This window comes from Bombina bombina, chromosome 3, assembly GCF_027579735.1.
Source record: "Bombina bombina isolate aBomBom1 chromosome 3, aBomBom1.pri, whole genome shotgun sequence".
In the NCBI taxonomy this organism is placed as follows: domain Eukaryota; kingdom Metazoa; phylum Chordata; class Amphibia; order Anura; family Bombinatoridae; genus Bombina; species Bombina bombina.
This window is the reverse complement of record NC_069501.1, coordinates 1,239,008,038-1,239,032,741: the sequence shown is the minus strand read 5'-3', so window position 1 is coordinate 1,239,032,741 and position 24,704 is coordinate 1,239,008,038. Positions and strand designations below refer to the sequence as shown.

General features: G+C 40.5%; 1 protein-coding gene across 2 annotated transcripts in view; it reads right to left on the bottom strand.

Moving 5' to 3' along the window:
- Nucleotides 1-10,520: 10,520 nt before the first annotated feature.
- WDR73 (WD repeat domain 73) overlaps nucleotides 10,521-24,704 on the bottom strand; it is a 114,123-nt gene continuing 99,939 nt past the window's right edge. For both annotated transcript variants that reach the window (XM_053708743.1, XM_053708744.1), the window contains exon 8: nucleotides 10,521-10,867. In XM_053708743.1, coding sequence (XP_053564718.1) covers nucleotides 10,617-10,867 — 251 coding nt within the window. In that variant the 3' untranslated portion in view covers nucleotides 10,521-10,616. The remainder of the gene's footprint in view (nucleotides 10,868-24,704) is intronic.

The following is a 24,704-nucleotide window of genomic DNA, read 5'->3' as shown; positions in this document are numbered from 1 at the left end:
TGATGACCAGCCATTTTTTCTGTTGAGTCAGTAGAATGCACATGCCCAATTTTTCTCAAAGGGTATTACAGGGTTACTACTTCCCCAATATTTTTTCAAAATTAAATTATATTACTTTGTATTAAATAAAAATGTCAGATTGATGTTATATAGGCACCCTACAACCCTATTGCATCCATTAATACCCCCTTTAAATTGTAGCTTTCCAGCCCAAGCTGCTGCAGCCCACCGGGAAATCTCCTGGTATCCTGGTAGGCCAATCCGGCTGCGCAAATGGGAAGTGCAATGTTAAATATCTAATCAATATTTAAAGGGACACTGAACCCAAATTTTTTCTTTCGTGATTCAGATAGGGCATGAAATTTTAAGCAACTTTCTAATTTACTCCTATTATCAAATTTTATTCATTATCTTGGTATCTTTATTTGAAATGCACGAATGTAAGTTTAGATGCCGGCCCAATTTTAGTGAACAACCTGGGTTGTTCTTGTTGATTGGTGGATAAATTCATCCACCAATAAAAAGTGCTCTCCAGAGTTCTCAACAAAACAAAAAGCTTAGATGCCTTCTTTTTCAAATAAAGATAGCAAGAGAACGAAGAAAAAATGAGAATCGGAGTAAATTAGAAAGTTGCTTAAAATTGCATGCTCTATCTGAATCAGGAAAGAAAAAATTTGGGTTCAGTGTCCCTTTAAATCTTAATTGGATAGACTACTGCTTATCCACATCACAACATCAGTAACACAATTTACATTAAATTATAATTGATATCTTGAGTTTATAATACAGACCGGAACAGTCCCACTGAAATCGAGATCCTCCTGTTAGTCCGGTTAACAAAATCTTGCTGTGAATACTCACTTTTTCCAAACCACCACTGTGCCTCAAGGAGTATAAGTAATTCACTTCAGTACGAAGTCTTAGCTTCCTGAGCTGGATAGCACTCCCTTTACAGGACTCTTGGTGCAGCTTACACACTTTCTGAGTTCTAAGGAGTACTCGGGCAGAAAAAACACTGGAATGCAAGCACAGAGAAGCGCAACCATGATTCAAGGTAGAAATGTAACCAATTGATTGAATTTTAGTAAGTGCATATGATTGTGTGCTCAATAAATGGTTTAAAATTTCTACCTTGAATCGTGGTTGTGCTTCTCTGTGCTTGCATTCCAGTGTAATAAATATATTTGACTGTCATTTCCATTAAATGATGTGTATTTTAGGATTTTTATATTCAAATGAATTCTTTATTCTAGAACAAGACAGTATTTGACTTGAGGTCCATAATTATTGTCAATAAACCACATTGCAAGGATCACAGAGCATAGACTGTAACATGGACCCTTCGTGTGCTCCTCCAGTAACCTAGGCATCCTTTAAGGGGTCTACTTTATGACAGGTATCCTAGAATCATTGCTATACATAATCAGCTATCCTGGAGAACAGCCAGACACAATTCATATCAGGCTTTAGATAGATCAGTGCTTCTCAACTCTGGTCCTCAAGTAAATATCCCTAACAGGCCAGATTTCAAGGATATCTTAACTAGAGCACAGGTGACATATTCAGCTTATTAGTAACCATGGTTACTAACCTGCTGTAACCCATCAGCTGATTATTTCACCTGTGCTCTAGTTCAGCTATAATGAAAATCTGGCCTGTTAGGGGAACTTGAGGACTGGAATTAAGAATCACTGCTTTAGATTATTGCAGATTACAAGATAACATAATTTATTAAATCTAAGCAAGATGCATCTACTGATCAAACCATAGCTTGCACCTTTGTTACATACATAAAATCAGCTACTGGTAGATAATGCACGGTTTGCATTTTTTTACTCTCTGGTCAGATTCAGAAAAACATTTTAGAAATTAAATTTGTAACTATAATCTCATCATTCACCACGATAAATGTTTTGTAGAGTTTTAGTTAAAATTATCTGCAGGAAGCAAAACGGAAAGGGTGTCCTGTATTCATCTGCGGACTGTCTGTGCAACTGCTCTGTAAGCAGATATGTTACTGGCCACAGGAAGGAAACAGAGATAGGAACTTAGTTAGAGATAATTGTGTTCCAAGTTAATCTTTCTTAACATTCATTTTTATAAATGTCCAGCAATATATATAGTGTTTGGCTAAGCTGAAAGAGAAATAGTCAGTTTATTGTATATATCAGTAACTAAAATGATTTAATGCATGTGTTTTACCTATGGTTGCCAGGTGTGCAGTATTTAACCAGACAGTCTAGTATTCTAGCAGGATGTCCAGTAAAATATTCACAAAAATATCATAAAAGTCCAGTTTTTAAAGTTCCTGAGTGTTACCTAAATGTAAAAGGCTTCAATGCAGGGGTCAAGTCCTACAAAGAAAAGTGTGGGAACTCACCAAGACGTCCACCCCCTCACAATTAGTATTGTTTAATATACACATACTGTATTTATATGTATATAATCTATACACCTTGGTTAATGAAAGCAAATGAAAACCTATGAAGGGTTGAATGGTTGGCTCCTCGTCACAGAGTCTCACCCACTTAAGGTACAATAGTCCTATTTCTGCTGAGAGGCGCTAAATAACCCCGGAGCAAGCCACACAGAAATGTAAGCACCATGTGTTACACACAGTGCCGGGTGATCACACAGCAGGACCGCTGACAGGCTTGCATTTAGTGTATTGTAGGAAGTCTTACTGCTCATTGCTAGGGGATCTCACTAGCCCTCTAACCAGACTGTGCTCCAGCTCCTCCCACCAGCAGCAGCAGTGTTTACTGAAGCATTTCTGTTCAGGGGGAACTTTAGTTCCATCTGCAAATATAGTGCAGGAACTCTGTTCCCATGTGTTCCCTCTGGACTTGACCACTGTTTCAATGCATTACAAATATGGAGCAGAAAGAATTCAGAGGCAGTCAAGGGGGTCAAGTCACTACTGTTTATATGAAGGGGTAAAATGAGGTAAAAAAGATACAGCTTTTATAGGGGGGGGGGGCATTGAATGATGCCACTTACCATCATATCAAGTCACCTTCAGATTGTCCAGTATTTTTGTGGAAGATAGCTGGCAACCCTACCCCTGTAAATTCAGATCGTGAGAAGCAACTCAATATGGTCTGGAGCTGAAAAAAACAACTGAACCAATCAGAGGCAGCAAATGTGTGTACAAACAAGAAAATAGAGAGCCACACTCAACTGAGACAGAACAAAAGCTAGAAAAACTTCCGTGCTTGTCCACAAGGCCAGTGCCACTCAGGGTGCAGTCTCTTTTAGCACATTATGCCTTTTCCTGTAGCATATCAGTCTGACCCTGCCCAATGACAGTCCAGCGCCGAAATACCAGGCAATTCCTCTCTGTACAAGAGAAAACAACAAACGTTTCGGCCTCGTCAGTGAGGTGCAGTTGCATCTCTCTAGGGCATGTGTGCAAGGAGTCCACATCTGGTTTCCCCTTTTTACTCTTAGGGAGAGCCAAGAGTAATTTGCATACAAACAAGAAAATAGAGAGACGCACTCAACTGAGACAGAGCAAATGTGTGTAGCCACCAATTACTGGATATGTTCAACTCAGGGTCAAAAGTCAAAATTAAACTTGCATGATTCAGATATAACATGTCATTTTAAATTCACTTCTGTTTTCAAATGTAATTTTTTCTCTTGGTATCCGTTGTTGAAAAAGAATATGTATGTATTCTATACTAGTGGGAGCTAGCTGCTGATTGGTGCCTATGCCTCTTGTGATTGGCTGACTAGATGTGTTCAGCTAGCTCTCAGTATTGTATTGCTTCTTTTCTAGCAAAGGATATCAAGGGAATGAAGCAGATTTGATCATAGAAGTAAAATGGAAATAAAAAATTGTGTTTCATGTCCCTTTAATTATCGATCAGGAGATGACGTTAACCCCTTTGAGGGAGTTATAGGCAAGTAATGGTGCAATAATAAAATACTGCAATGCATTACAACATTTCTGATTGCATCCTTATGTCCCTTTAAGCACTGCATAGGAAGGGATCTGCATACGTAAGTATTTACAAAACATTTAAGCAAAATTAATAGTTACAATTTATTTTGTACAAAAAATATCTTTCCAATACACGTATTTATTCCGCTTGCAGTTCACTGTAACATACATTGTTTTGTATAAAAAATGAGCTTGTCTCACACTCCCTAGCGGGGGCAAATTATATTACTATTAGGTCTCCTAAATGCTGCTAATTAACTAAACCTCCCCTGTACAATTCCTGCATAGTTTGGCCCATGCTAAACCGTTACACTTATGTGTTGGCCCTCACTGATGTAGATTGTAAACATTATGAAGCAGAGTATGTTGCTGTAATTTGTTTTTTTCAGTCTGTTTTTCCTCAATACCATGAATCAATGTCATTGTGTCCCATCTCGTGCACCTCTACAGAGCTTGAGAGCACATTACAAATAAATAACCTTTATCATTGTCAGGTGAGTACAAGTCATCTCCCCTTCTCAGTGTATACAAAGAACCCAGACATTGCTTTATCTTGGCTCATCTCAGAAGCACTCACCAATGAAAGCAAACCAAGCAGTGGCTACTTTCAGTAATGCGAATGCAGCAGAACACAGGGCTACAACCCCCAAACTGCTTGACCCCCTTATTGTGCAGCAATCATTGCATTCCCTGAACAGAAGTTTATCATTTAAATAACTGCACTGAAAATATGCCTAGTTTATAAAACAAGCTGTCCCAAATATGTGAGGAAATGTTTGTCTGATAGGCAAGAACTGTGCAACAGCAGCATATGTAGGGTAAATGCCCCCTTATAAGAATAAACAAGGCAGGAAAAGGAAAGGTCTTATACCTACCCAAAAACTTCTGTTTTCAGGCTTAGGGACACATTTATCAAGCGCTGAATGGAGCTTGAGGCCCCTTGTTTCAAGACCACTGCTCCATAACTTGTCCGCCTGCTCTGAGGCAGACAGAAATCAACCCAATCGGGTTGATTGAAACCGACTGCTAGCGGCCACAAATCTGCAGGGGGCAGCATTGCATCACAAGAACTGATGGTGCAATGATAAATGACGACAGCGTATGCTGTTAGCATTTATCGATGTGCAGCAGACATGATACGCTACATCGTATCATGTCCACTCGCACTTACATAAATATACCCCATAGCCATATATATATATATAAGTGCATTGGAGCCTGTTGCAGTTATCATGTCCGCTCACACATTGATAAATATACCCCTTGGTGTTTCTATTCAGACCCCTTAAAAAGGAGCCGATTTTCACCGGCCAGTGCTACTGGGCTGAGCCATAATTGTAGCATAATCTTTAAAGGGACATTAAACACTTTGAGATAGTAATATAAAATGATAAATTGTATATAATAAAACAAACTTTGCAATATACTTTCATTATTTCTTTTGTCCCCTTTTCCTGTAATTCCATGCTGATATTGTGAGCTTTTCAGTTGCTGTTAGAAATGGAAGTGCAGAACACTTTATATTCCACATAGCCGTTGGCTGCACACTCTAGTGACCTATTTATAACTGTCCCTAATTGGCCACAGAAGAGAAATTAACCTAAGTTACAACATGTAATTCAACAAGATCTATAAAAATGGCTCTATAGGGGGCGCTTAATGATAGAATACATAAAACATACAAGGTGAAACAAAGTATATACAGATAATGATACACAACAATAACCCTAGTCACAGGATATACTGAACTCCCATATACTGTCAGTTCATCAGGGGTTACATTTCCTGTAGCAGTTTCAGGATCACAGTGGCTGCACTCCTCTTCACACAAATGTAGTGGAATAAAACAGCATCTAGCAAATAAAAGAGAGGCGCCTCATGTGTGTATCAGTTACCAAATAGACAAATCAGATAGAAAATGTCAAACACAGGGTACTGACATTTCCATAGAGCACCCTTATGTGCTAGTAGGCACAGGCTGGCAATATAAAGGTGTCAGCTCACCTCCTCCCGACAGCTGCACTTAGTCCAGAGACGGCTCAAACACACTCACAGTGATGAACCAAACAGTAGGCCCAATACATACAGTATGTGCACCTGGCAATTAGGGCTTGTAAACACTGTTGTAGTTTAAAAAACGATTTATTAAAACAATATTGAATTAAAACAATACAGTGTTAAAAGCTGGTGGGTATGGACAGTCTGTACCCCCAGATATGCAACGCGTTTCTCAGCAGTTACACTGTTTCCTCAGGCATAACAAACCCTATACTGATGCACTTATTTAAATGCTATCCTATCCAATCAGATTCTGAGAGCACAGGTGTAATGAACATGTCATCTAATCACTCACAGTCTTTAGCTGTTGTGTCAAACAGTTAGTTTCAAAACAGTGTTAGATCTAAAATATGTCTACATTATATAATACAATCAATCCCAGGTGATTAATCCTTGTATACAAAGCTATTTCACTGATAAAATCATATGTACATATATCCTATTGGAATAGCGATGAAAAACGCTTATGATGAAACAGAATAAAATAAATAACTGACATTACATATGATAGATCAAAAGTAGACGACCCATTCATGCTGACATTAAGCAAGTTAATTTATATAGTGTATAGAAAAAAAAATACAATGTAACAGCTTTGTTGAATAATACAATGTAAAAATTCAGTTGAAGCTGTCAGAAATAACCCACAACCTAAAAAATAACTAATAATAAAAATGAATAATGTACAAAAATGCCTATATGTGTGTGCACAAACTGTTAAATGTGTGCGCACAAACTGCTGTTCACAATTTAAAGTCTAATTCCATAAGTGTCTTTACCCAAATTCTCTATTAGAAACTCTATGAGGGTGGATCTTTAATCGTGTGTGAGCTTATTCCTCACTTTAAATTAATTACGTGCGTAAGTGCCTAAAGGTGTGTGCACAAACTACTATATGTGTGTGCACAAAATGCTATTCAAAATTCTTATTTTAATCTTAATTCCTTATGTGTACACAATTAGAGATTCACCCTCTTGGAGTTTTCATCTTCAATAGATAATTTGGGTATAGACACATAAGGAATTCAAATTCGAAATTTGAATAACATTTTGTGCACACACATGTAGTAGTTTGTGCACAAACTTATAGGCACTTACACACGTAATTCATTTAAAGCTCACACACGATTAAAGATCCACCCTCATGGAGTTTCTAATAGAGAATTTTAGTAAAGACACTTATGGAATTAGAATTTAAATTGTGAACATCAATTTGTGCACACACTTATAGGCACTTACTCATATCAAGTCAGCAATAAGCTCACACGAGTTTAGAGATCCACTGTCAATAGATATTTCAAGTAAGACAAATATGGTATTAATAGAATTGTGAATAGCAGTTTGTGCACACACATATAGCAGTTTGTGCACACACTTATAGGCATTTTCGTACATTATTCATTTGAAGTCCACACATTATTCATTTTTATGATTAGTTATACATTTTTAGGTTGTGGGTTATTTCTGACAGCTTCAACGGATTTTATACATTGTATTATTCAACAAAGCTGTTACATTGTATTATTTTGTCTATACACTGTAAAAATTAACTTTCTTAATGTCAGCATGAATGTGTCATCTACTTTGGATCTATCATATGTGATGTCAGTTATTTATTTTATTCTGTTTCATCGTAAGCGTTTTTCATCGCTATTCCAATAGGATATATGTACATATGATTTTATCAGTGAAATAGCTTTGTATACAAGGATTAATCACCTGGGATTGATTGTATTATATAATGTAGACATATTTTAGATCTAACACTGTTTTGAAACTAACTGTTTGACATAACAGCTAAAGACTGTGAGTGATTAGATGACATGTTCATTACACCTGTGCTCTCAGAATCTGATTGGATAGGTTAGCATTTAAATAAGTGCATCAGTATAGGGTTGGTTATGCATGAGGAAACAGTGTAACTGCTGAGAAACGCGTTGCATATATAGGGGTACAGACTGTGTGTACCTACCAGCTTTTAACACTGTATTGTTTGAATTTTATATGGTTTTAATAAATCAGTTTTTAAACAACAACAGTGTTTACAAGCCCTAATTGCCAGGCGCACATATGTGTTGGGCTTACTGTTTGGTTCATCACTGTGAGTGTGTTTGAGCTGTCCCTGGACTACATGCAGCTATCGGGAGGAGGTAAGCTGACACCTTTATACTGCCAGCCTGTGCCTACTAGCACATAAGGGTGCTCTATGGAAATGTCAGTACCCTGTGTTTGACATTTTCTATCTGATTTGTCTATTTGGTGACTGATACTCACACGAGGCGCCTCTCTTATATTTGCTAGATGCTGTTAAAGTTACAACATGGCAGCTCCCATTGTTTTATAGACACTAAAACTTTACCCTTATTTTGTCACTATTTAAACCGCTAATGAAACTTTAAAAAATACATCTACATGTTATTCTCAGACTAATCTTTTATTTAAATGCATCATTCTATCTGGCATTTAATTAGTGTTTAATGTCCCTTTAAACTGATAAAAAAACATAAATTATGCTTACCTGATAATTTAATTTCCTTATGTATGAGGAGAGGCCACGGCATCATTCCTTACTGTTGGGAAATACTGAACCTGGCCACTAGGAGGAGGCAAAGATACCCCAGCCAAAGGCTTAAATACTCCCCCTACTTCCCTCATATCCCAGTCATTCTGCCAAGGGAACAAGGCACAATAGGAGAAATATCAGGGCATAAATGGTGTCAGGAGAGAAAACAAATTTTGGTCCGCCCATCGGAGTATGCGGGGGCCGTGGAAGTAAATTAAATTATCAGGTAAGCATAATTTAGGTTTTCCTTCTTAATATGAGGAGAGTCCACGGCATCATTCCTTACTATTTGGAAAACTATACACAAGCTCTAGAGGACACTGAATGATAATGGGAGGGGTAAAAGAAAGGCGGACCCTAATCTGAGGGCACCACCGCCTGCAAAACCTTTATCCCAAAAGCTGCTTCAGTCGAAGCATAAACGCCAAATTTGTAGAATTTGGAAAAAGTATGTAAGGAGGACCAGGTAGCCGCCCTACAAATCTAATTCATAGAGGCCTCGTTCTTAAAGGCCCAAGAGGAAGCCACCACTCTAGTGGATTGAGCCATAATCCTTTGAGGAGATCTAAGTCCCGCTGACTCGTAAGCTAAGCGTATAACACTCCTCAACCAAAAAGATAAGGAAGTCGAAGAAGCCTTCAGACCCTTACGCTTTCCAGAGTAGATAACAAACAAGGAAGAAGTTTGTCTAAAATCCTTAGTAGCTAGCAGATAAAACGTCAAAGCTTGAACCACATCCAGATTATGAAGTAAACGTTCCTTCGAAAAAGAAGGATTAGGACATAAGGAAGGAACCACAATCTCCTGATTGCTGTTACGATCAGACACCACCTTAGGAAGAAAACCCTAAGGAGTACGTAGGCCAGCCTTATTAGTGTGGAACATCAGATAAGGAGGCTCACATTGCAAGGCAGCCATTTCAGAAACTCTGCATGCCGACGCAATAGCCAATAGAAAAAAAAAACCTTCCAGGACAATAATTTAATGTCAACTGAATGCATAGGCTCACACGGAGCCAGTTGCAAAAACTTAAGAACAAGATTCAAACTCCAAGGTGGAGCGATAGATCTAAACACAGGTCTGATCCTGATCAGAGCCTTAATGAAGGATTGCACGTCAGGGAGCTCAGTGAGCCTCTTGTGTAGTAAAACAGAAAAGGCTGAAATCTGTCCCCTCAAGGAACTGACAGAAAAGCCCTTCTCCAGACCCTCCTGAAGAAAGGAAAGAATCCTGGCAGGGAGATTTTTCTTAGAGAAATTAACTTCATGAGAATTGACCTAAGAGTAGCTTACTACTGAGTTTATGGTGTACAGAAAAGAAATGTATTAATTTATTCTATTTAACATACCTGTATTTCCTTTTACCATTATTGTGCACCCAGTGCTACTTAAATTTGGCAGTGGTTAAGAAATAAATGATAATAATATAAACATTTTGTTAAAGGGATGGAAAACTTTACATGTTTTAAAGTCAGGTTCGAAATCTAAGCGATATTTCACAGGGATGTTAATTGATCACTTCTAATTAGGTTCGCTGTAACTTACCTACTTTAATATTTTTTAAAACTCTTTTTTTTTTTGTTGAGCTAACGGTTTGAACTGTTCTCCAATCATCGCTCTAGCCGTACAGCACTTTTTTTGTAGCTAGAGCGCTGATTGGACAACAGTTCAAGCCATTAGCTCAACAAATAAAAAAAGGCGTTTTAAAAAATATTGCTTTAAAGTACTAAAACATGATCATGGGAATAATTTCCAGCAGAAGATGGTGTGAACAAAAAAGACAAATAGTTATATCTGACACTTTTACGATTAAAACTGTTACAATACGATTAAAATAATGTATACTAGATATTCAATATCTTAACAGATTTAAGATTTTCTACTTAAATATCAAATACCCCATCCATAATTTGTAACCTCTGGTGATAAGGAACTGATCCAAAATAACCAATAATTGTCTGTTTGTGCAATATAAAAACTATATTTTTTTGCAAATAATATTCCAAAATGACATAAAAAACATTAGATGAACAAACAAAAAGCAACAAGACTATGAATTGTGCTGTCTCTTTGTTTGAGAGTCTGTCCAGTCCCAGACATGAAAGGATCCATCAGTGGCCGCAGATAACACAATTCTTTCTTTCCATGGATGCCAGGCATGAGCTGTAATTCTTGGAAGGCTTCCAGCACCATTACAAGTACCCAGGACAGAATGACCTTTGTGAATGAACACCGCATCTTGTGCTTGCAGAGTTGCATCCCAGCTTTGAGTATCATAGATCTGGACAGTGCCATCCAGTCCTACGTTGAATTAAGAACATAAAATGAGTGCAATGGACAGGAAATAAACACTGAATGGTGCATAACAGAAGTTATATTAATAATCTCTTACTAGTATAATTTCACTAAGAGCTTAGACTTAAAAGAAAAGCAGGAAAAATACAACAACCCAAAGATTTGGCAGCCAAGAATATTAAATGAAAGATATTAAATTAAGACGCCACAAACCAAAAATGATATAGCGAAGAATGAGATAACAATAAACCAGAACAGCAACACAATTTGGGAGCTATAGAAAGATTTATGTAGAATAATTAAAAAGTTAGAAGCCAAATGTAAATTTTTAGAAAGCTCCATTGCCCTAGGACTTATGAAGCCTGGATTTTGAATGTCTAAGAAATGAAAAAATAAACGCCTAGATTACGAGTCTTGCGTTAGCCTTAAAAAGCAGCGTTGAGAGGTCCCAACGCTGCTTTTTAACGCCCGCTGGTATTACGAGTCAGGCAGGTACAGGTGCACCGCTCACTATTTTTCCGCGACTTGAGCTTACCACAAATCGCCTTACGTCAATTTCGTATCCTATCTTTTCTATGGGACTTGCATAACGCCGGTATAACGAGTCTTGGAAGAAGTGAGCAGTACACCCTCTCCTGTCAAGACTCCTACCGCATTTAAAAGTCAGTAGTTAAGAGTTTTATGGGCTAATGCCGTAACATAAACCTCTTAACTAAAGTGCTAAAAAGTACACTAACACCCATAAACTACCTATTAACCCCTAAACCGAGCCCCCACCCCCACCTCGGAACCACTTTAATAAAAAGTTTAACCTCTAATCTGCCGACCGGACAACGCCGCCACTTTAATAAATATATTAACCCCTAAACCGCCGCACTCCCGTCTCGCAAACACTAGTTACATTTTATTAACCCCTAATCTGCCGTCCCTAACATCGCCGACAACTACCTACATTTATTAACCCCTAATCTGCCATCCCCAACGTCGCCGCTACTATATTAAAGGTATTAACCCCTAAAACTAAGTCTAACCCTAACACCAATATAATTTAAATAAAATAACTACAATTAAATACATTATTCCTATTGAAAACTAAAAACCTATAAAATAAACCCTAAGATAGCTACACAATAACTAATAGTTACATTGTAGCTAGCTTAGGGTTTATTTTTATTTTACAGGCAAGTTAGTATTTATTTTAACTAGATAGTTAATAACTATTTAATAACTACCTAGCTAAAATAAAAACATAATTTATGCTTACCTGATAAATTTATTTCTCTTGTAGTGTATTCAGTCCACGGGTCATCCATTACTTATGGGATATATTCCCTTCCCAACAGGAAGTTGCAAGAGGATCACCCAAGCAGAGCTGCTATATAGCTCCTCCCCTCAAATGTCATATCCAGTCATTCGACCGAAACAAGACAAGAAAGGAGAAACCATAGGGTGCAGTGGTGACTGGAGTTTTAATTACAATTTAGATCTGCTTCAAAAAAGGACAGGGCGGGCCGTGGACTGAATACACTACAAGAGAAATAAATTTATCAGGTAAGCATAAATTATGTTTTCTCTTGTTAAGTGTATTCAGTCCACGGGTCATCCATTACTTATGGGATACCAATACCAAAGCTAAAGTACACGGATGATGGGAGGGACAAGGCAGGAACTTTAAACGGAAGGAACCACTGCCTGTAGAACCTTTCTCCCAAAAACAGCCTCCGAAGAAGCAAAAGTGTCAAATTTGTAAAATTTTGAAAAGGTATGAAGTGAAGACCAAGTCGCAGCCTTGCAAATCTGTTCAACAGAGGCCTCATTCTTAAAGGCCCAGGTGGAAGCCACAGCTCTAGTGGAATGAGCTGTAATTCTTTCAGGAGGCTGCTGTCCAGCAGTCTCATAGGCTAAACGTATTATGCTACGAAGCCAAAAAGAGAGAGAGGTAGCCGAAGCTTTTTGACCTCTCCTCTGACCAGAATAAACGACAAACAGGGAAGAAGTTTGACGAAAATCTTTAGTTTGCAAATAGAACTTCAGGGCACGGACTACGTCCAGATTATGCAAAAGTCGTTCCTTCTTTGAAGAAGGGTTAGGACATAATGATGTAACAACAATCTCTTGATTGATATTCCTGTTAGAAACTACCTTAGGTAAGAACCCAGGTTTAGTATGCAGAACTACCTTGTCTGAATGGAAAATCAGATAAGGAGAATCACAATGTAAGGCAGATAACTCAGAGACTCTTCGAGCCGAGGAAATAGCCATCAAAAACAGAACTTTCCAAGAAAACAGCTTAATATCAATGGAATGAAGGGGTTCAAATGGAACACCTTGAAGAACTTTAAGAACTAAGTTTTAACTCCACGGCGGAGCAACAGTCTTAAACACAGGCTTAATCCTAGCCAAAGCCTGACAAAAAGCCTGAACATCTGGAACTTCTGCCAGACGTTTGTGTAAAAGAATAGACAGAGCAGAAATCTGTCCCTTTAACGAACTAGCAGATAACAGAATTTATGCTTACCTGATAAATTACTTTCTGCAACGGTGTGTCCAGTCCACGGCGTCATCCTTACTTGTGGGATATTCTCTTCCCCAACAGGAAATGGCAAAGAGTCCCAGCAAAGCTGGTCACATGATCCCTCCTAGGCTCCGCCCACCCCAGTCATTCGACCGACGGACAGGAGGAAATATATATAGGAGAAACCATATGATACCGTGGTGACTGTAGTTAGAGAAAATAATTCATCAGACCTGATTAAATAACCAGGGCGGGCCGTGGACCGGACACACCGTTGGAGAAAGTAATTTATCAGGTAAGCATAAATTCTGTTTTCTCCAACATTGGTGTGTCCGGTCCACGGCGTCATCCTTACTTGTGGGAACCAATACCAAAGCTTTAGGACACGGATGAAGGGAGGGAGCAAATCAGGTCACCTAAATGGAAGGCACCACGGCTTGCAAAACCTTTCTCCCAAAAATAGCCTCCGAAGAAGCAAAAGTATCAAATTTGTAAAATTTGGCAAAAGTGTGCAGTGAAGACCAAGTCGCTGCCTTACATATCTGGTCAACAGAAGCCTCGTTCTTGAAGGCCCATGTGGAAGCCACAGCCCTAGTGGAGTGAGCTGTGATTCTTTCAGGAGGCTGCCGTCCGGCAGTCTCATAAGCCAATCGGATAATGCTTTTAAGCCAAAAGGAAAGAGAGGTAGAAGTCGCTTTTTGACCTCTCCTTTTACCAGAATAAACAACAAACAAGGAAGATGTTTGTCTGAAATCTTTAGTAGCCTCTAAATAGAATTTTAGAGCACGGACTACGTCCAAATTGTGTAACAAACGTTCCTTCTTTGAAACTGGATTCGGACACAAAGAAGGTACAACTATCTCCTGGTTAATATTTTTGTTGGAAACAACTTTCGGAAGAAAACCAGGCTTAGTACGCAAAACCACCTTATCTGCATGGAACATCAGATAGGGCGGAGAACACTGCAGAGCAGATAACTCTGAAACTCTTCTAGCAGAAGAAATTGCAACCAAAAACAAAACTTTCCAAGATAGTAACTTAATATCTACGGAATGTAAGGGTTCAAACGGAACCCCTTGAAGAACTGAAAGAACTAGATTTAGACTCCAGGGAGGAGTCAAAGGTCTGTAAACAGGCTTGATCCTAACCAGAGCCTGAACAAATGCTTGAACATCTGGCACGGCTGCCAGTCTTTTGTGAAGTAAAACAGATAAAGCAGATAATCCTTTCTCCAAACCTTCTTGTAGAAAGGATAGAATCTTAGGAATTCTTATCTTGTTCCATGGGAATCCTTTAGATTCACACCAACAGATATATTTTTTCCATATTTTATGGTAAATTTTTCTAGTTACAGGCTTTCTAGCCTGAATCAGAGTATCTATTACAGAATCTGAAAACCCACGCTTTGATAAAATCAAGCGTTCAATCTCCAAGCCGTCAGTTGGAGGGAAACCAGATTCGGATGTTCGAATGGACCCTGAACAAGAAGGTCCTGTCTCAAAGGTAGCTTCCATGGTGGAGCCGATGACATATTCACCAGGTCTGCATACCAAGTCCTGCGTGGCCACGCAGGAGCTATCAAGATCACCGAGGCCCTCTCCTGATTGATCCTGGCTACCAGCCTGGGGATGAGAGGAAACAGTGGGAATACATAAGCTAGGTTGAAGGTCCAAGGTGCTACTAGTGCATCTACTAGAGTCGCCTTGGGATCCCTGGATCTGGACCCGTAGCAAGGAACCTTGAAGTTCTGACGAGACGCCATCAGATCCATGTCTGGAATGCCCCATAATTGAGTTATTTGGGCAAAGATTTCCGGATGGAGTTCCCACTCCCCCGGATGGAATGTCTGACGACTCAGAAAATCCGCTTCCCAATTTTCCACTCCTGGGATGTGGATCGCAGACAAGTGGCAGGAGTGATCCTCCGCCCATTGAATTATCTTGGTGACTTCTTTCATCGCCAGGGAACTCCTTGTTCCCCCCTGATGATTGATATATGCAACGGTCTTCATGTTGTCTGACTGAAACCTTATGAATTTGGCCTTTGCTAGTTGAGGCCAAGCTCTGAGAGCATTGAATATCGCTCTCAGTTCCAGAATGTTTATCTGGAGAAGAGACTCTTCCCGAGACCATAGACCCTGAGCTTTCAGGGATTCCCAGACCGCACCCCAGCCCACTAGGCTGGCGTCGGTCATGACAATGACCCACTCTGGTCTGCGGAAGCTCATTCCCTGTGACAGATTGTCCAGGGTCAGCCACCAACGGAGTGAATCTCTGGTCTTTTGATCTACTTGAATCGTCGGAGACAAGTCTGTATAATCCCCATTCCACTGTCTGAGCATGCACAGTTGTAATGGTCTTAGATGAATTTGTGCAAAAGGAACTATGTCCATTGTTGCAACCATCAATCCTATTACTTCCATGCACTGCGCTATGGAAGGACGTGGAACAGAATGAAGTACTTGACAAGAGCTTAGAAGTTTTGATTTTCTGACCTCTGTCAGAAAAATCCTCATTTCTAAGGAATCTATTATTGTTCCCAAGAAGGGAACTCTTGTTGACGGGGACAGAGAACTTTTTTCTTTGTTCACCTTCCATCCGTGAGATCTGAGAAAGGCTAGGACGATGTCCGTATGAGCCTTTGCTTTTGACAGGGACGACGCTTGAATCAGGATGTCGTCCAAGTAAGGTACTACTGCAATGCCCCTTGGTCTTAGAACCGCTAGAAGGGACCCTAGTACCTTTGTGAAAATCCTTGGAGCAGTGGCTAATCCGAATGGAAGTGCCACAAACTGGTAATGCTTGTCCAGAAAAGCGAACCTTAGGAACTGATGATGTTCCTTGTGGATAGGAATATGTAGGTACGCATCCTTTAAATCCACGGTAGTCATAAATTGATTTTCCTGGATAGTAGGTAGGATCGTTCGAATAGTTTCCATTTTGAACGATGGTACCCTGAGAAATTTGTTTAGGATCTTTAGATCCAAAATTGGTCTGAATGTTCCCTCTTTTTTGGGAACTATGAACAGATTGGAATAAAATCCCATTCCTTGTTCTCTTATTGGAACTGGATGTATCACTCCCATCTTTAACAGGTCTTCTACACAATGTAAGAATGCCTGTCTCTTTATTTGGTTTGAAGATAATTGAGACCTGTGGAACCTTCCCCTTGGGGGTAGTTCCTTGAATTCCAGGAGATAACCTTGAGAAACTATTTCTAGCGCCCAAGGATCCTGAACATCTCTTGCCCAAGCCTGAGCAAAGAGAGAAAGTCTGCCCCCCACTAGATCCGGTCCCGGATCGGGGGCTATCCCTTCATGCTGTTTTGGTAGCAGTGGTAGGCTTCTTGGCCTGCTTACCCTTGTTCCAGCCTTGCATTGGTTTCCAGGCTGGTTTGGGTTGTGAAGTATTACCCTCTTGCTTAGAGGATACAGAATTAGAGGCTGGTCCGTTTCTGCGAAAGGGACGAAAATTAGGCTTATTTTTAGCCTTAAAAGACCTATCCTGTGGGAGGGCGTGGCCCTTTCCCCCAGTGATGTCTGAAATAATCTCTTTCAAATCAGGTCCAAATAATGTTTTACCTTTGAAAGGAATGTTAAGCAATTTTGTCTTGGAAGACACATCCGCTGACCAAGACTTTAGCCAAAGCGCTCTGCGCGCCACGATAGCAAACCCTGAATTTTTCGCCGCTAATCTAGCTAATTGCAAAGCGGCATCTAAAACAAAAGAGTTAGCCAATTTAAGTGCTTGAACTCTGTCCATAACCTCCTCATACGAAGATTCTTTACTGAGCGACTTTTCTAGTTCCTCGAACCAGAAACACGCTGCCGTAGTGACAGGAACAATGCATGAAATTGGTTGTAGAAGGTAACCTTGCTGTACAAAAATCTTTTTAAGCAAACCCTCTAATTTCTTATCCATAGGATCTTTGAAAGCACAACTATCTTCGATAGGAATAGTAGTGCGTTTGTTTAGAGTAGAAACCGCCCCCTCGACCTTGGGGACTGTCTGCCATAAGTCCTTTCTGGGGTCGACTATAGGAAATAATTTCTTAAATATAGGGGGGGGAACAAAAGGTATGCCGGGCCTTTCCCACTCTTTATTTACTATGTCCGCCACCCGCTTGGGTATAGGAAAAGCGTCGGGGGGCACCGGAACCTCTAGGAACTTGTCCATCTTACATAATTTCTCTGGAATGACCAAATTGTCACAATCATCCAGAGTAGATAACACCTCCTTAAGCAGTGCGCGGAGATGTTCTAATTTAAATTTAAATGTCACAACATCAGGTTCAGCTTGATGAGAAATTTTTCCTGAATCTGAGATTTCTCCATCAGACAAAACCTCCCTCATGGCCCCTTGAGATTGGTGTGAGGGTATGTCAGAACAGTTATCATCAGCGTCCTCTTGCTCTTCAGTGTTTAAAACAGAGCAATCGCGCTTTCTCTGATAAGTAGGCATTTTGGATAAAAGATTTGCTATGGAGTTATCCATTACAGCCGTTAATTGTTGCATGGTAATAAGTATTGGCGCACTAGATGTACTAGGGGCCTCCTGTGTGGGCATAACTGGTGTAGACACAGTAGGGGATGATGTAGTATCATGTTTACTCCCCTCATTTGAGGAATCATCTTGGGCAATATCATTATCTGTGGCATTACTATCCTTACTTTGTTTGGACACTATGGCACAATTATCACATAAATTTAAATGGGGAGACACATTGGCTTTCATACATATAGAACATAGCTTATCTGATGGTACAGACATGTTAAACAGGCTTAAACTTGTCAACAAAGCACAAAAAACGTTTTAAAATAAAACTGTTACTGTCACTTTAAATTTCAAACTGAAAACACTTTATTACTGAATATGTGAAAAAGTATGAAGGAATTGTTCAAAATTCACCAAAATTTCACCACAGTGTCTTAAAGCATTAAAAGTATTGCACACCAAATTTCAGAGCTTTAACCCTTAAATTAACGGAACCGGAGCCGTTTTCAAATTTAACCCCTATACAGTCCCAGCTATATGCTTTGCTGAAACCCAACCAAGCCCAGAGGGGAATACGATACCAAATGACGCCTTCTAGAAGCTTTTTTAGTGATTCTTAGATCCTCACACATGCATCTGCATGCCTTGCTCTCCAAAAACAACTGCGCAGTAATGGCGCGAAAATGAGGCTGAGTCTATAACTAGAAAGGCCCCCAGACTAAAAAAGGTGTCCAACACAGTGCCTGCCGTTTTTTTAAACGTTCCCCAAGATTATAATGCCAATTATTAGCTAGAATCTGCATAATATGCACCAATAAAGCAATCGTTTTAGCCCATAAAAATGTCTACCAGTTTTTAAGCCCTTTTTTAAGCCCTTTATTCTTTTATATTTGACTAAGAAAATGGCTTACCGGTCCCCATGAGGGCAAATGACAGCCTTCCAGCATTACATGGTCTTGTTAGAAATATGGCTAGTCATACCTTAAGCAGAAAGGTCTGCTAACTGTTTCCCCCAACTGAAGTTACTTCATCTCAACAGTCCTGTGTGGAAACAGCAATCGATTTTAGTTACTGTCTGCTAAAATCATCTTCCTCTTACAAACAGAAATCTTCATCCTTTTCTGTTTCAGAGTAAATAGTACATACCAGCACTATTTTAAAATAACAAACACTTGATAGAAGAATAAAAACTACATTTAAACACCAAAAAACTCTTAACCATCTCCGTGGAGATGTTGCCTGTGCAACGGCAAAGAGAATGACTGGGGTGGGCGGAGCCTAGGAGGGATCATGTGACCAGCTTTGCTGGGACTCTTTGCCATTTCCTGTTGGGGAAGAGAATATCCCACAAGTAAGGATGACGCCGTGGACCGGACACACCAATGTTGGAGAAAAGCCCTTTTCTAAACCCTCTTGTAGAAAAGACAATATCCTAGTAATCCTAACCTTACTCCATGAGTAACTCTTGGATTCGCACCAATATAAATATTTACACCATATTTTATGGTAAATTTTTCTGGTAACAGGTTTCCGAGCCTGTATTAAGGTATCAATAACCGACTCAGAGAAGCCACGCTTTGATAGGATCAAGCGTTCAATCTCCATGCAGTCAGCCTCAGAGAAATTAGATTTGGATGATTGAAAAGACCCTGAATTAGAAGGTCCTGTCTCAGAGGCAGAGACCATGGTGGACAGGACGACATGTCCACTAGGTCTGCATACCAGGCCCTGCGTGGCCACGCAGGTGCTATCAGAATCACTGATGCTCTCTCTTGTTTGATCTTGGCAATCAGTCGAGGTAGCAGCGGAAATGGTGGAAACACATAAGCCATGTTGAAAACCCAAGGGGCTGCTAGAGCATCTATCAGAGCCGCTCCCGGGTCCCTGGACCTGGATCCGTAACAAGGAAGCTTGGCGTTCTGGCGAGACGCCATGAGATCCAGTTCTGGTTTGCCCCAACGATGAATCAGTTGAGCGAAGACCTCCGGATGAAGTTCCCACTCCCCCGGATGAAAAGTCTGGCGACTTAGAAAATCCGCCTCCCAGTTCTCCACGCCTGGGATGTAGATCGCTGACAGGTGGCAAGAGTGAGACTCTGCCCAGCGAATTATCTTTGAGACTTCTAACATCGCTAGGGAACTCCTGGTTCCCCCTTGATGGTTGATGTAAGCCACAGTCGTGATGTTGTCCGACTGAAATCTGATGAACCTCAGTGTTGCTAACTGAGGCCAAGCTAGAAGAGAATTGAATATTGCTCTTAACTCCAGAATATTTATTGGGAGGAGTTTCTCCTCCTGAGTACACGATCCCTGAGCCTTCAGGGAGTTCCAGACTGCGCCCCAACCTAGAAGGCTGGCATCTGTTGTTACAATCGTCCAATCTGGCCTGCGAAAGGTCATCCCCTTGGACAGATGGACCCAAGAAAGCCACCAGAGAAGAGAATCTCTGGTCTCTTGATCCAGATTTAGTAGAGGGGACAAATCTGAGTAATCCCCATTCCACTAACTTAGCATGCATAATTGCAGCGGTCTTAGATGCAGTGGCGCAAATGGTACTATGTCCATTGCCGCTACCATTAAGCCGATTACTACCATGCACTGAGCTACTGACGGGTGTGGAATGGAATGAAGGACACGGCAAGCATTTAGAAGCTTTGATAACCTGGACTCCGTCAGGTAAATTTTCATCTCTACAGAATCTATAAGAGTCCCTAGGAAGGGAACCCTTGTGAGTGGTAATAGAGAACTCTTTTCCACGTTCACCTTCCACCCATGCGACCTCAGAAATGCCAGAACTATCTCTGTATGAGACTTGGCAATTTGAAAACTTGACGCTTGTATCAGAATGTCGTCTAGGTACGGAGCCACCGCTATGCCTTGCGGTCTTAACACCGCCAGAAGTGAGCCCAGAACCTTTGTAAAAATTATCGGGGCCGTAGCTAACCCGAAGGGAAGAGCTACAAACTGGTAATGCCTGTCTAGAAAGGCAAACCTTAGGTACCGATAATGATCTTTGTGAATCGGTATGTGAAGGTAGGCATCCTTTAAGTCCACTGTGGTCATATACTGACCCTCTTGGATCATGGGTAGGATGGTTCGAATAGTTTCCATTTTGAATGATGGAACTCTTAGGAATTTGTTTAAGATTTTTAGGTCCAAGATTGGTCTGAAGGTTCCCTCTTTCTTGGGAACCACAAACAGATTTGAGTAAAATCCTTGCCCTTGTTCCATCCGCGGAACTGGGTGGATCACCCCCATTACTATGAGGTCTTGTACACAGCGTAGAAATGCCTTTTTCTTTATTTGGTTTGCTGATAACCTTGAAAGATGAAATCTCCCTTGTGGAGGAGAAGCTTTGAAGTCCAGAAGATATCATCTCCAACGCCCAGGGATCCTGGACATCTCTTGCCCACGCCTGGGCGAAGAGAGAAAGTCTGCCCCCCACTAGATCCGTTTCCGGATAGGGGGCCCTCTCTTCATGCTGTCTTAGGGGCAGTAGTAGGTTTTCTGGCCTGCTTGCTCTTGTTCCAGGACTGGTTAGTTTTCCAGGCCTGTCTGTAACGAGCAACAGTTCCTTCCTGTTTTGGAGCAGAGGAAGTTGATGCTGCTCCTGCCTTGAAGTTTCGAAAGGCACGAAAATTAGACTGTTTGGCCTTTGATTTGGCCCTGTCCTGAGGAAGAGTATGACCCTTACCTCCAGTAATGTCAGCGATAATTTCTTTCAATCCGGGCCCGAATAAGGTCTGCCCTTTGAAAGGAATATTAAGCAATTTAGATTTAGAAGTCACGTCAGCTGACCAGGATTTAAGCCATAGCGCTCTGCACGCCTGGATGGCGAATCCGGAGTTCTTAGCCGTTAGTTTAGTTAAATGTACAATGGCATCAGAAACAAATGCATTAGCTAGCTTAAGTGCTTTAAGCTTGTCCATAATTTCATCCAATGGAGCTGTGCGAATGGCCTCTTCTAGAGACTCAAACCAGAATGCCGCAGCAGCAGTGACAGGCGCAATGCACGCAAGGGGCTGTAAGATAAAACCTTGTTGAACAAACATTTTCTTAAGGTAACCTTCTAATTTTTTATCCATTGGATCCGAAAAAGCACAACTATCCTCCACCGGGATAGTGGTGCGCTTAGCTAAAGTAGAAACTGCTCCCTCCACCTTAGGGACCGTCTGCCATAAGTCCCGTGTAGTGGCGTCTATTGGAAACATTTTCCTAAATATAGGAGGTGGGGAAAAGGGCACACCGGGTCTATCCCACTCCTTGCTAATAATTTCTGTAAGCCTTTTAGGTATAGGAAAAACGTCAGTACACACCGGCACCGCATAGTATCTATCCAGCCTACACATTTTCTCTGGAATTGCGACTGTGTTACAGTCATTCAGAGCCGCTAAAACCTCTCCAAGCAATACACGGAGGTTCTCAAGCTTAAATTTAAAATTAGAGATCTCTGAATCCGGCTTCCCCGGATCAGATCCGTCACCCACAGAATGAATCTCTCCGTCCTCATGTTCTGCAAACTGTGACGCAGTATCAGACATGGCTCTCATATCACCAGCGCGCTCTGTCCTTATCCCAGAGCTATCGCGCTTGCCTCTTAATTCTGGCAATTTAGATAACACTTCTGTCAGGGTATTATTCATAATAGTAGCCATGTCTTCTAACGTGATTTGTATGGGCGTCACTGATGTACTTGGCACCACAATCTCACGCGCCTCCTGAGCGGGAGGCGAAGGTAATGACACGTGAGGAGAGTTAGTGAGGAGAGTTAGTCGGCATAACTTCCCCCTCGTTGTCTGGTGATAATTCCTTTACAGATAAAAACTGACTTTTATTATTTAAAGTGACATCAATACATTTAGTACACATATTTCTATGGGGCTCCACATTGGCCTTTAAACATAGTGAACAAACAGATTCATCTGTGTCAGACATGTTTAAACAGACTAGCAATGAGACTAGCAAGCTTGGAAAATGCTTTAAAATAAATTTACAAGCAATATAAAAAACGCTACTGCGCCTTTAAGAAACACAAAAAAAAACTGTCACAGTTGAAATAACAATGAATCAAATCTGTTATAGCAACCAAATTTTCACAGTTAATATATTAGTTTTGCAGAGCATTGCACCCACTAGCAAATGGATGATTAACCCCTTAATACCCAAAAACAGATAATCAATATGCAAATAAACGTTTTTAACACAGTCAAACACACTGTCACAGGTCTGCTGTGACTGATTACCTCCCTCAAAATGACTTTTGAAAACCTCTGAGCTCTCTAGAGACGTCCTGGGTCATGCAGGAAGAAGCAGGAAGACTGTGACTGAATTTTTACTGCGCAAAAAAAGCGCTAAAATAGGCCCCTCCCACTCATTATTACAGCAGTGGGAAACCTCAGTTAACTGTTTCTATGCAGAAATATAAGTCAGCCATGTGGAAAAAATCATGCCCCTATATGTACCTCACAAAAACGATTAAACATGCCAGTAAACGTTTTCAAGATCCCTTATTAAAGAGTATGTATTATTATTTATAAGCCTGCTACCAGTCGCTTCTACTGCAGTTAAGGCTCATCACATTACTTTCAGTATTAGCAGCATTTTCTTAGTCAGATTCCATTCCTTAGAAAATTACATTACTGCACATACATTTAATCAGCCTGATACCAGTCGCTACTACTGCATTTAAGGCTGTACTTACATTACTTCGGTATCAGCAGTATTTTCTTAGTCAATTCCATTCCTTAGAAAAATATTTTACTGCACATACCTCATTTGCAGGAGACCCCGCACGCTATTCCCTTTCTGAAGTTACCTCACTCCTCAGAATGTGCGAGAACAGCCAGTGGATCTTAGTTACTGCTAAGATCATAGAAAACGCAGGCAGATTTCTTCTTCTAAATACTGCCTGAGAAAAAAACACCACACTCTGGTGCCATTTAAAAATAACAAACTTTTGATTGAAGAAATAATTAAGTATAAAACACCACACTCCTCTCACGACCTCCTTCTATGTTGAGGGTTGCAAGAGAATGACTGGATATGACATGTGAGGGGAGGAGCTATATAGCAGCTCTGCTTGGGTGATCCTCTTGCAACTTCCTGTTGGGAAGGGAATATATCCCATAAGTAATGGATGACCTGTGGACTGGATACACTTAACAAGAGAAAACAAATTTACCTGTAAAATAAATCCTAACCTAAGTTCCAATTACACCTAACACTACACGATCATTAAATAAATTACCTAAACTACATACAATTAATTTAAATAAATTAAAGTACGAAAAACAACAAACACTAAATTACAGAAAATAAAAAAATTACAATTTTTTTAAACTAATTACACCTACTCTAATCCCCCTAATAAAATAAAAAAGCCCCCCAAAATAATAAAAAACCCTACTCTATACTAAATTACAAATAGCCCTTAAAAGGGCATTTTGCAGGGCATTGCCCCAAAGTAATCAGCTCTTTTACCTGTAAAAAAAAATACAATACCCCCCAACATTAAAACCCACCACCCACACACCCAACCCTACTCTAAAACCCACCCAATACCCCCTTAATAAAACCTAACACTACCCCCTTGAAGAACACCCTACCTTGAGCCGTCTTCACCCAGCCGGGCACAAGTGGACCTCCAGACCGGCAGAAGTCTTCATACGATCCGGGCAGAAGAGGACCTTCAGACCGGCAGAAGTCTTCATCCAGGCGGCATCTTCTATCGTCATCCATCCGGAGCGGAGCAGGTCCATCTTCAATCCAGCCGACGTGGAGCATCCTCTTCAAACTAAGTCCAACTGAAGAATGAAGGTTCCTTTAAATGACGTCAT